The sequence below is a fragment of the Scyliorhinus canicula genome, chromosome 1 (assembly GCF_902713615.1).
Source record: "Scyliorhinus canicula chromosome 1, sScyCan1.1, whole genome shotgun sequence".
In the NCBI taxonomy this organism is placed as follows: Eukaryota; Metazoa; Chordata; class Chondrichthyes; order Carcharhiniformes; family Scyliorhinidae; genus Scyliorhinus; species Scyliorhinus canicula.
Genome location: NC_052146.1, coordinates 19,353,375 through 19,367,153, shown reverse-complemented (window position 1 = coordinate 19,367,153; position 13,779 = coordinate 19,353,375). Strand labels below are relative to the sequence as shown.

General features: G+C 42.9%; 1 protein-coding gene across 7 annotated transcripts in view; it reads right to left on the bottom strand.

The window, feature by feature from the left end:
* The window catches only part of ube3b (ubiquitin protein ligase E3B), a 59,792-nt gene that overhangs the window by 18,576 nt on the left and 27,437 nt on the right, over nt 1-13,779 (bottom strand). For all 7 annotated transcript variants that reach the window (XM_038816551.1, XM_038816465.1, XM_038816210.1 and 4 more), the window contains 7 exons: nt 13,446-13,564; nt 9,314-9,428; nt 5,467-5,566; nt 4,158-4,277; nt 2,719-2,895; nt 2,352-2,462; nt 1,267-1,404 (listed from right to left, as the gene is read on the bottom strand). In XM_038816551.1, the coding sequence (XP_038672479.1) occupies nt 1,267-1,404; nt 2,352-2,462; nt 2,719-2,895; nt 4,158-4,277; nt 5,467-5,566; nt 9,314-9,428; nt 13,446-13,564 (880 nt within the window). The remainder of the gene's footprint in view (nt 1-1,266; nt 1,405-2,351; nt 2,463-2,718; nt 2,896-4,157; nt 4,278-5,466; nt 5,567-9,313; nt 9,429-13,445; nt 13,565-13,779) is intronic.

Sequence of the window (13,779 nt, the reverse complement as noted above, 5' to 3'; positions counted from 1 at the left end):
CCCGAGGTGCTATATTGTTTTAATTTTGATGTAGATAAGATTATGCATCAAAAGTTAAAAGTGTAAGTTTGAGAGAGAGAAGAGAGCAATAGTGAAAGCAAACAAGAAAAGTTATAGAACAAAGAATAAAATTAAACAATGAAAATAGAGAAGCAAAGATATAGATGATTTGTCAAAGACAGAAAAGGGACATTGAGCAGTTATTTAATTAACGTGCATAGTTCTGGAGCAATGTGCACGCTTGCTCCCTGCTATAGAAATTGCAGTGGCTGTCGTTCCAAGCACGTACTGCAATCCATAATATTGAATGTTGTAACTATGCTAAATTGAAATCATAAGTCTGTTATACTGTAATGTAGAATTATTATATCATGTTCAACTTGACTATCCTGGTGTTGGATTTCTGAAGCTAAATTATAGAATCATAGAATTTACAGTGCAGAAGGAGGCCATTTGGCTCATCGAGCCTGCACCGGCTCTTGGAAAGAGCTCCCCACCCAAGCCAAACCTCCACCCTATCCCCATAACCCAGTAACCCCACCTAACCTTTCTTGGACACGAAAGACAATTTAACAAAGCCAATCCACCTAACCTGCACATCTTTTGACTTGGGAGGAAACCGGAGCACCCGGAGGAAACCCACACAGACACGAAGAGAACATGCAGACTCCCCATAGATAGCGACCCAAGCCGCAATCGAACCTGGGACCCTGAAGCGGCGAAGCAACTGTGCTAACCACTGTGCTACCGTGCCGCCCTTATTTATAAATTATGGTTATGTCGTGATATATTGAAAGCTGCATCACTGTTTCATGTTCAGTGGAGGAATAAAGTTACAGCAATACATCAGATTGTGCTTTGCCCAGTATTTGATATGGGATCATGTTAAACTGGTGCTCCAGTTTCCTCCCACAGTCCAAAGATGCATAGGTTGGGTGGATTGGCCATGTTAAATTGCCCCGTAGTCTCCAAATATGTGCATTGGCCACGATCAATGTGGAGGGTTACTGGGATAGTGTGGGGGAATGGGTCTAGTTGGGGTGCTCTTTCGGAGGGTCGGTGCAGATTGGCCTCCTTCTGCACTGTAGGGATTCTATGATAAATGGTTCTCTGGCCAAGCTGAGCTGATGGTTTTAATTGAGTTTATTTATGCAGGATAACGTGATGGTAATAGAGGCAAACTTAAATTGCGATCAAATTCTCTGACATTGCTTCCATCTTTTGAGATGCAACATTCTTTCCACCAATATCAGATGTGATAATTACCTTGATGGAGGTGAGATTTTTGTAGAATTCGGAGTCCAGGGATGGAAGTTCATCGATTGAGCTGTACAGAGCACTATGATGATGTCCCAGCACCTGACTGAGGAAGAAAGAAGCAAATGGGACATCCACTACTATTCCCTGTAAGGGGAAAAAGATAAAGGATACATTTGACTTGTATTCAAAATGTTCTTCCTCGCTTACAAATTTCTCCACAGCCTTGCCTCATTCCAACTCTGCAAATATCTACAGGCTTATGTCCCAGCCAGGCCCTTCAGTCCTCTGAATCTGACCTCCTGTACATCCAAACCATCATCAGAGGCAAAATAACTTTCCTAACTACACTCTCCCTACACTCATTCTGCTGAGCTACTTGTCTGCCCACTTTTAAAAACATCCCAAAAACCTGTTTCTTCAACGTGATTTCAATTATCTCTGAACTCTTCTTGTTGCTCTGTATCCAATTCTGCTATGCAGAGTGCTTTGGATTGCTGACCATATTAAAGGCAGATTATAAAAGCAAGCCGTTGCTGTTCCCTTTGGGCCTAAAAGGTGAATTAGTAACCGCAGCCTATTCATGTGGAGGTTTCTGAAATTCTATTTGTTCACTCCTCTTTTTAATTCTTACATTTCCTGAAGCTTCAATCCTCATTTTTCCTGTGGGTTCAGTGTCTTAGGAAACATCGTTAACATCAAACTGGACGGTTGCTGTGCGATTTGTTAAATTCTGTGTACGTATGTTGAGTTGGCCTGGGTGTGATTTAAAGGAGGTGCAGCTTCAACATTCATTTGGTGTGAATGCAAGGAAGGGGGTTTGGTGTCAATATGTCTACAGTGCAATTCACACTCCTGTGATTACCATGGTGGCTACTGTAGCAGTTCAAAGAAAATGTCAAATCCAACACGAGAATGAGTTGATTGTTGGGAAGTATGTTTCCCGGGGTGTTTATTTGGGCAGGGAAAGACCATTAGGCTTAACTCGTTTTAACAAATCAATCCTAGCTTTTCACCAGATCCCGAAATCCTCCTCTGAACGGAATTATTAACCAGCACTGCTTCAGACAAGGTTTGATAGTCCCTGTTTATACCTCATAGACAGCTTTTCCCAACATCTTTCCGACAAATTCAAACAACTGCAAGTGGTTCTCGTGGATGTAAGAGGTGGGAGACGGGTACAGTCGCTCATCTCCACTGGTCGTCTGCAGGAGAAAAAATGAACTAATAAACTAAGCAGAGAAGAACTTACTGGAGGTGAAATGTTCTTAAACAAGGAGATACATTTGGGCAGCACACAGATACAGAGGCAATAGTTTAGAATGGACAATAGGGAATAGGCCACCAAATGTCAAGAGGGAGAGAGGGGAACACATGAGAGAACAACAATGGAGGCAGAGAGATTTAAAGAATTTTCTTTAAATTATATTCCCCCCACATTTTACCCAAGCAGTGATTTACCTTGAAGAGATTCAGAGCAGGGTCAAAAACCTTCTTAATGATTTCTTCTAAGAATTCTTTGAAGACACCATCCTGGTCAATCCCAGCCTCATCCACTCCTAGATCATTCACAAACTTCACTCTGATGACTCCTTTCATAGTGTTTACTGGTAGTCTCCGTAACTGTTCGTACCCATCCTGGAAACACAGAGGACATGTCCTGTTATCATCTCATCCTGGAAACACAGAGGACATGTCCTGTTATCATCTCATCACTGAAGAAATTAAGAAACCATTGAAAGAACCTGCTTTTATTCGGAGCCTTTCACATCCCCAGGATATCCCAAATCAGGTTCACAGCCTGTGAATAGCTTCTGAAGTAGTTGTCGGTGTTTTGCATACCAATGCTCAGGGATAATGCTGCAGCTATACAAAGCCCTGGTTAGATCCCAGTTTGGAGTCACTGTGAGCTGTTCTGGGGACCACACCTTAGGAAGAATATTTTGGTCTTGGAGGGAATGCAATGTAGGTTTACAAAAATGATACCTGAATTACAGGGGTTGAGTTACAAGGAGAGATTACTCAAAATAGGCCTATTTTCATTGGAATTTAGAAGGCTAAAGGTTGATTTGATCAAAGTATTCAAGATATTAACAGGGAAAGACAGAATAGATAAAGATACATTATTTCAACTGGTTGGAAATTCTAAAACCAGGGGGCATAGTCTAGGGGAAGACCTTTCAGGAGAGATGTTAGGAATAATCTCTTCACTCAAAGGGTGTTAGAGGTTTGGAACTCTCTCCCACAAACAGAGTTGAAGGTAGATCAATTGTTAATTGTAAATCTAATATAGATAGATTTTTGTGAGGCAAAAATATCAAGGGAGATGGGTCAAAGGCAGGTATATGGAGTTAGGTCACAGATCAGCCATGATCTCATTGAATGGCAGGACAGAGTTGAGGGGCTGAATGGCCTACTTCTGTTCCTATGTTCCTAAGGTTGGTCGGAAACCCAAAGGTCAGGGCTCTCTAAAATGCCAGCTCTGTACCAGAACTAGCATCCAATAAATAACAAAGATGTGGAGATGCCGGCATTGGACTGGCATGGGCACAGTAAGAAGACAACACCAGGTTAAAGTCCAACAGGTTTGTTTCAAATCACTAGCTTTCAGAGCACAGCTCTTCACCTGATGAAGGATCTGCGCTCCGAAAGCTAGTGATTCGAAACAAACCTGTTGCACTTTAGCCTGGTGTTGTAAGACTTCTTAAATAACAAAAGCAGACCAGTTGGAAATGTAGGGCAACTCGCGAAATTCAGAAACTCTGAGAAAATTTGGGAAAAGTCTTGATCACTATATTGTACCTGCAGAATAAAGGGAAAGTCCAACATTGGGAATATTACAATTAGAGTGCGGTAAAGCAAAGTAGAGGGGTATCTCCATTGAAATTTGGACAGGTTACCTCGAGCATTCGGGATCTGCGTATTGTAATGTGAATGACATGAGGGGATGCAGATGTTGTCTCCACCAACCCCAGCGACTCTTTCTCCTTTGTTACCATGTTCCGGAAAAGCAGCACCCTCTAACAACAGAAAGCACAATGCGAGTTAAATTTATCACTGAGACAACTTACAAGCAGCTTTTCAAAATTACTGTCGTCAAGTGTTAGTAAACTGGAATAAGTTTTCAAGAAATTTTAAAATATCTACATCTTCAATGAAGTTTTGTCCCTTCTACACTTTTGAACATTTTTGCCAACATTACAGTGACAATCTGAGAGCACGTCACAGAATGGAAGGGACTTGGTGGGATCCACTAGTATATAAACTTTGAATCCATTGAACTCCAAATTGTCAAAATACATCTAACAAAAGACAGAAAGGTCCTGACCATGCCACTGGTTCCCTGAGGTGGAGCCCTCTATTGTTGCTTTTATCAATGCATTTTATTTGTCTTCGTTCCCCATGGGCGGCACGGTAGCACAGTGGTTAGAAGTGTTGCTTCACAGCTCCAGGGTCCCAGGTCCGATTTCCGGCTTGGGTCACTGTCTGTGCAGAGTCTGCACATTCTCCCCATGTCTGCGTGGGTTTCCTCCGAGTACTCCGGTTTCCCTCCACAAGTCCCAAAAGACGTGCTGTTAGCTGAATTGGACATTCTGAATTCTCCCTCAGTGTACCCAAACAGGTGCCGGGATGTGGCGACTAGGGGATTTTCACAGTAACTTCATTGCTCATGTAAGCCTACTTTTGACACCAATAAAGATTATTATTAAAATGTGGCCATATGTGGAGGATGAAAATTGGGGATCTATAATTAAATGGCAACTTCCATTGTCCACCAGGAAGGCTCCCTCCAAGTGTACAGATAATGCAGTCCACGCATGGTGTACATAAGTATAGCTCACTTAGGTGATATTTTAGGTCTAGGGTTATCCATTTAACTTATTTAAATTAATTATAATGCTGAGGCAGTTGGGTCATAAATGCCACTGGCAGCCTGTTTAAAATAATAGGATTGTGACTCAATAAATTCAGCAAGACCATTAAAAATATAGCTCAGTGTGCTGGGTTAGTCAGCTGTAAAGCTTTAATAACTCAACTGGTTTCACAGGGCAAGCAAAAGAACAGTTCAGTCAGTAAAATATTACTGCAAGTGTTGGTGGGAAAATTGATCCTGGTAATGGCCAGGATATTTGGTGAGCTTAGTTACTAGATGAACTACTTAAATAAACGGGGCTGTTCGCGCACAGCATTACTCAAAACGGTACTTACGTTTTTGTGTGGAATAGTGTGTGGGATGTACTGCAATAGTAACTGGGCTCTCTTCTTCCCTTTATCCAGATCCTGGAATATCAAGCTGGGCTTCAGATCCCTTTATGAATAAGATGAACAGTTCAATGTGGAGTGACAAAAAGCCACTGGAATGTGCGACTCTCACTCTCAATATACAAAATCTGTCCCTAACATTGCCAGCCAACTCGGGAAGAAAAGGTGTTTTAGAACATCAGCAATTCAAACCAGTATTACGGTTCATGACAAAGCAATAGTGTTAAGAACATTAAAAGAAAGTAGACTATACAGCCCATTGTGCCTGCTCTGCCATTCAGTACGATCATGGCTGTTCTTAGGTTTCAATTCCATTGTCTATAGAACCATAGAATTTACAGCGCAGGAGGCCATTCGGCCCATTGAGTCTGTACCGGCCCCTGGAAAGAGCACCCCACCCAAGCCCACACCTTCATAACTCAGTAACACCACCTAACCTTTTTGGACACTAAGGGCAATTTAGCACGGCCGATCCACCCAACCTGCACATCTTTGGACTGTGGGAGGAAACCGGAGCACCCGGAGGAAACCCACGCAGGACGTGCAGACTCACACAGACAGAAAGCCAAGCCGGGAATCAAACTGGCGACCCTGGAGCTGTGAAGTAACAGTGCTAACCACTGTGCTATCGTGCTGACCCCTCCCAATATCCCTTAATTCCCTGAGAGACCAAGCATCTGTCTATCCCAACCTTAAATGTATTCAACGATGGAGCATCCACAACCCTCTGGGGTTGGCAATTCCAAAGATTCATAACCCTTAGAGCGAAGTAATTTCTCCTCATCACAGTACTAAACGATTGGTCCCCTTACCCTGAGGCTGTAACCCCGTGTTTTGGGGAATCTATCTTCAGAATTTTATAGCTTTTAATCACCTCTCATTCTTCTAAACTCTGAAGAATAAAAGATCAATTTACTCAACCTTTCATCGTCGGACAAACCCCTCATCGCAGGGACCACATCATGTGTTCACATAAATTAAAGAAGTATCAAACTATCTTAGGTCAGAGGGAGCTGAAAAAAAATTAGCTGCTTAAATAATCGTATTTAAAAAAATCGAAGTCTCAGTCTTCAGGTGCTTAAAAAAACCAATGTTTCCATCATTTTAATCAAACATACTTTAATATCATGAATGCAACTATTGATTGCATTCATTGTACACCTCTTGTGAAAAACCTCTCATGTAAGACTAAAGAAGCTATGAAGCATCAATAAAAAACATAAAATTGGTCTTAAGGAAGACTGCAGAACATTTAAAGTGTCTAATAATATTGGAATCCATCTGGAAGAGACGGGAGTTTTATAGCATCTTATTATATTAAAATGCCCCAAACTGCTTCAAACCATTAAATATCTAGCAGTGAAGTTATCCAAAAGGCGGACACAATAACCACTCCATGCTGAATGACCATTTAATCTGACATATTTCTGCGGCTAATTGGCCGAGAATGTTGGTTGGGATATTTCCAATTATAAAAGACATGAAATTATAATAACTTCTGATTATTTTATGAGGTAATGCTGAACTTGTATAGGGCGGTGACCTCAGCTGGAGTATTGTGTAAGGTTATGGGCACCACAATTTCAGAAGGATGTGAACACATTGGAGAGAGTGCCGAAGAGGTTTGCAAAAATGGCTCCGGAGAGGAGAAACTTCAGTTGAGTTGGGAAGGTTCCACTTCGAAACAAGGCCAAGAAGAGGTTTGACGGAGGTGTTCAAAATCGTGTGGGGACTGGACAGAGTAAACAGGGTGAAACTGTTCCAGCACATGAAAGGATCAAGAACAGGAGAGCACAGATCTAAAATGATTTGCAAAAGCAGCAAATCTAATGTGAGAAAAAACATTTTCGACAGTTGGTTGTGGTCTGGAATGCATGGCCAGCTTGTGTGGTCAAGACAGGTTCAATCGAGGCATTCAAGAGGGCGCTAGAACATAGAACATACAGTGCAGAAGGAGGCCATTCGGCCCATCGAGTCTGCCCCGACCCACTTAAGCCCTCCCTTCCACCCTATCCCACTAGCCCAATAACTCCTAACCTTTTTGGTCACTAAGGGCAATTTATCATGGCCAATCCACCTACCATGCACATCTTTGGACTGTGGGAGGAAACGGGAGCACCCGGAGGAAACCCACGCAGACACGGGGAGAACGTGCAGACTCCGCACAGACAGTGACCCAGCAGGGAATCGAACCTGGGACCCTGGCACTGTGAAACCACCATGCTACCGTGCTGCCCACTAGATAATTATCGTAAGAAAAATGTGTTAGGGCTATGGGGAAAAGGCAGGAGAATGGCACAAAATCATAATGCTGATTTGGAGAGCCAGTGTAGACACAATAGTCCGAGTGGCCTCCTTCGGCACCGTAACAGTTCTGTGATTCTATTTTGCCGAACAGTTCTGGAGTTGCTCTGTAGCAGCTCCTTTACCATGAAACCACATGTTCAACAATTACCGGCAACCCTTCTGCTCAAGAACGTGAAACACATTCACCAGATCATAATTTATAAATACTAAAACTGGTGCAATTATTAAAGAATCTTTTTTCAAACTACAAAAAATGTAATAGCATCGAAGGAAATTCCACAATTCTTTAAAAAAAAATTCCAATTAAGGGATAATTTAGCGAGGCCAATCCACCTACCCTGCACATCTTAAGGTTGTGGGGGCTGAGACCTACGGAGCCATGGGGAGAATGTGCAAATGCCACACGGATAGTGACCTTGGGCCGGGATCGAACCTGGGTCCTCGATGCCGTGAAGCAGCAGTGCTAAACACTGCCCCGCCCTTCAATTCCACAATTCTAAGACTTGTTTTAGAAACATGACCTTTTGAATGCATTCATTTAATTGCAAACCCTTGGCCCACTAGTATATAAAAATAGGGTGGTACCAGTTTCTGCTCTAGAAGAAAATTTAATAAATTAATTCTTGTCAAACAGTATAAAGCAAAACATCGACTCCAAAGTCGTACGGTCTATGCATATTTAAACTACAACTAAATTCTAGACACACAAAATTAGCCTGCCCACAATTCTGAACGCCTCCTCACAACAATTTAAACTGAAGCAGCCTTAATTGGTTTAAGGCGATACTTCCGCCCCATCTGAGAAGGAAGTCCTGCCTGAAAAAGCCACCAACGGGTCTGTAGCCCCAGATTGGCATGGTGACTGTTGACATTACAGGCAGACCCACCACACTGAGAAACCCAATTAAGTTTGGGCTGGGGTGGGAGGGGGGGGGGGTGGGTGGAGAAAGGGGTTCAACAGGCCTGAGGGGAGGGTTAACGGGGACGTTGAACTAGCAGGGGGTTTTCCTCCAATAGCCCCAGGGAACCCTAAAGGAGGTTCTCACCCCTTGCCTGACAGCAGCCTGCACAGCTAAATCTCCCAGCTTCCTGCATGGCATGGTCCATCCTGAGGGTAAAATACCAACAGGGGCGGGATAAGGCACCTAACCGGCTATTAATTGTCCATTTAAGGACCTCAATAGGGCACAAGTGCATTGCCCAATGCCTCCCCTTTCCTGCGCATGATTTCATACAGGTCAAAGGTGGACAAGCTGCCTACTGTCTTCAAACCCACTGGTAAGCAGAGTAAAATACAGTCCAATGAGCTTTCAGTACTTGTTTATTCTTAATATTTTCCATACAGCAATTTTTTAAAAACAGTAGTAAAGGAGCAGGCTGTGTAAAAGACAGGAAGGGGAAACGGTCTGATTAGTGCTTGCATTATCTTTTTGAGGAAAGATGCAGGCAAGGGCACTGCCTTGTGGTGATTTTATTCTTCACTTACTTGCGCAGCCAGTGGTCTTCAGGAGCAAAGCGTCGGCGGCAGTCTCGCTCATACAGAGTCATCAGCCAGCCGTGAACGGAATGGAACAGCTCCAGTTGCTCTCCTTTTGCATTTTCTACAGATATAGAAACAAAAGTTTCAATTCAGATTTTTCCTAATGAGGTTTCTGCTTTTACTAACACAAACGGTATTTAGGTGGGAGACAAGGAAGGGATCAAATCCACCTCGCAAAAAAGCTGGTCTGAATTTTCCCAATTAGATTAATAGATACTTCCATTTATTGGACCATGTCAGATATGAATCTGCTGGTATTGGGAGGTGCTCAGAATGCTCATTCTATGTTTGTCCGCATTACTTTGGAGTAATTCATCTTTTGCTTTTTGGGATTGGCATGAATGGAATGATGCAATGACTTCACAAAGGAAAAGAAAATTCATCAGCATATAAGATCTATCCAATTTTCACAGTAGCCCAATGGGACGCCGATGGGATAGAATCCAACATTGCCAGATTTCTGCCACTTGATTCAAATTCAACAAGAAATAGACAGGGTTGTCTACGAGCAACTAATTATGTTTTAATAAAAGTTGATTTTTGAAAAAAAAACACCTTTCAACTAATAATCTTTTAAATATTAAAGCTTTAATGCGTGAAGTTTCAAAGATTTTTCAGAATGAAAATGCAACTCAGGTTCTTCTAATGTGTTAGAATTGATTTCTAGCGATAGGAGCCTAGGAAGTGCAGAGGATCAGGTGGACCTTGGTGTGTGCATGTCCACAGATCCCTGAAGACAGGACAGGCAGATAAGGTGGTTACAAGAACAGGGAGGTTATGATGGAGCTGTTTTAAATGCTTGTAAGCCACAGCTAGAGTACTGTGTGCAGTTCTGGTCGCCACACTTTAGGAAAGATGTGACTGCACTAGAGAGGGTGCAGAGGAGATTCACCAGGATGTTACCTGAGCTGGAGCGTTTTAGCTATCTAGAGAGACTGCATAGACTGGGGTTGTTTTCCTTGGGGCATAGAAGGCTGTGGGGAGGACCCGATAGAAGTGTATAAAATTATGAGGGGCATCGATAGCAGAGGGGTGCAATAGCCGGAGGCATAGATTTAAGTTAAGGGGCCGGAGGTTTAGAGGGGATGCGAGGGGAAACCTTTTCATCCAGAGGGTGGTTGAAATCTGGAGCTTACTGCCTGAAAGGGTGGTAGAGACGGGAACCTCTCAACATTTAAGGTGCATTTAGATGAGCATTTGAAATGCCATAGCGTACAAATACTGGAAAATGGGATTAGACTAGGTAGGTGTTTGATGGTCAGTGTGGACACGATGGACCGAAGGGTCTCTTTCCAGGCTGTAAAAACTCTATAACTCTAGGTGCAGCTAAAGGTATTTGAAAATGCAAAATGTAAAAGCAACCTGAACTGGAATTTCACACAGAGCACCCAACGCAAGGCCATGGTAGCAACTAACAGGGGGATCTTATAGAAACATATAAAATTATGAAGGGAATAAATAGGATAGATGCGGGCAGGTTGTTTCCACTGGTGGGTGAAAACAGAACTAGGGGGCATAGCCTCAAAATAAGGGGAAGTAGATTTAGGACTGAGTTTAGGAGGAACTTCTTCACCCAAAGGGTTGTGAATCTATGTAATTCCTTGCCCAGTGAAGCAGTTGAGGCTCCTTCATTAAATGTTTTTAAGATGGAGATAGATAGTTTTTTGAAGAATAAAGGGATTAAGGGTTATGGTGTTCGGGCCGGAAAGTGGAGCTGAGTCCACAAAAGATCAGCCATGATCTCGTTGAATGGTGGAGCAGGCTTGAGGGGCCAGATGGCCTACTCCTGCTCCTAGTTCTTATGTTCTAACAGATAATCAGATTGACATAGAACATAGAGAAATACAGCACAGAACAGGCCCTTCGGCCCACGATGTTGTGCCAAACTTTTGTCCTAGGTTAATCATAGATCATAGAATTTTGGACACTAAGGGCAATTTATCATGGCCAATCCACCCAACCTGCACATCTTTGGACTGTGGGAGGAAACCGGAGCACCTGGAGGAAACCCACGCACACACGGGGAGGATGTGTAGACTCCACACAGACAGTAACCCAAGCCAGAATCAAACCTGGGACCCTGGAACTGTGAAGCAATTGTGCTATCCACAATGCTACCATGCTGCCCTTAAGAACAAATGAATCTACACTCCATTATTCTACCATAATCCATGTACCTATCCAATAGCCGCTTGAAAGTCCCTAACGTTTCCGACTCAACTACTTCCACAGGCAGTGCATTCCATGCCCCCACTACTCTCTGGATAAAGAACCTACCTCTGACATCCCCCCTATATCTTCCACCATTTACCTTAAATGTATGTCCCCTTGTAATGGTGTGTTCCACCCGGGGAAAAAGTCTCTGACTGTCTACTCTATCTATTCCCCTGATCATCTTATAAACCTCTATCAAGTCGCCCCTCATCCTTCTCCGTTCTAATGAGAAAAGGCCTAGCACCCTCAACCTTTCCTCGTAAGACCTACTCTCCATTCCAGGCAACATCCTGGTAAATCTCCTTTGTACCTTTTCCAAAGCTTCCACATCCTTCCTAAAATGAGGTGACCAGAACTGCACACAGGTATTGTACAGCCGCATCATCACCTCACGGCTCTTAAATTCAATCCCTCTGCTAATGAACGCGAGCACACCATAGGCCTTCTTCACAGCTCTATCCACTTGAGTGGCAACTTTCAAAGATCTATGAACATAGACCCCAAGATCTCTCTGCTCCTCTACATTGCCAAGAACCCTACCGTTAACCCTGTATTCCGCATTCATATTTGTCCTTCCAAAATGGACAACCTCACACTTGTTAGGGTTAAACTCCATCTGCCACTTCTCAGCCCAGCTCTGCATCCTATCTATGTCTCTTTGCAGCCGACAACAGCCCTCCTCACTATCCACAACTCCACCAATCTTCGTATCATCTGCAAATTTACTGACCCACCCTTCAACTCCCTCATCAAAGTCATTAATGAAAATCACAAACAGCAGAGGACCCAGAACTGATCCCTGCGGTACGCCACTGGTAACTGGGCTCCAGGCTGAATATTTGCCATCCACCACCACTCTCTGACTTCTATTGGTTAGCCAGTTCATTATCCAACTGGCCAAATTTCCCACTATCCCATGCCTCCTTACTTTCTGCATAAGCCTACCATGGGGAACCTTATCAAATGCCTTACTAAAATCCATGTACACTACATCCAATGCCTTACCTTCATCCACATGCTTGGTCACCTCCTCAAAGAAGTCAATAAGACTTGTAAGGCAAGACCTACCCCTCACAAATCCGTGCTGACTATCCCTAATCAAGCAGTGTCTTTCCAGATGCTCAGAAATCCTATCCCTCAGTACCCTTTCCATTACTTTGCCTACCACCGAAGTAAGACTAACTGGACTGTAATTCCCAGGGTTATCCCTATTAATGATAAAGACATCATTATCTTTATCTGAACTGGATTCATTGCCAGATTTCAGAAGTGAAAAGATTGCTTCCTTATTTATTTCAACAGAAAGTTCAAATTTTTAAGAATATCCTTGTCACAATAGAAGAAACACAAGAAATAGCAGGAGGCGGGTCACCGTGAACCTGTATTACCATTCCATCTGCGACCTCAACTCCCTTTTATGCCCTATGCTACTGATTCCCTAGTGTCCAAAAATCTGTTGATCTCAGTCTTTAATATACTCAACGATTGGGCATCTAGAGCCCTCAGGGAGAATACTCCAAAGATTCACAAACCTCTCGAGTGAAAAGGTTTCTCATCTCGGTCATAATTAGACAACCCCTTACCCTGAGACTATGACTCCCAGGTATAGATTACAGTGATGGGAACCAGCTTCATTATCTATCCTATCAAACCTTCCAATGAATGTTATACGATTCAACAAGATAACCTTACATCCTTCTAAGTTGCAGAGATCATAGGTCCATTCTAATCAATCTCTCCTCACAGCATGGGACTTTAAGCAAAGGAATCACTGGTTAAATTTTAACACAGGCCCCACAAACCCAACCAGATAGTTGTCACAACAGACCAGTTATAATTCTTGATATTACGCAAGTAAACTCACCCTGAATGCCATCCCAGATCATTTTAAATACAAAATTATTCAGGAAGGAGGAGATGGTGACGAGCTCTTCCAGTTTGAATGAAACTTGTTCCTCATACACCTCAATGTCATCCAAGATCCTGTAATAATATTGTTAGAATTTATTTTCACAGGACAGGAGTCAGAAAACTAAGGGTGAAGCAGGTGGTACAAAAAAAAAGAAAAAAAAGTTAGATTTACCCAGGCCTGTAGTCAACAGCTGCCTAATGAACCATGGAGCTCCATCAGCAGATGGGGCTTGCTACGGAGAACCACAAATGAAATAAATGATACTTAACTCGGCACTAAGGCGCAG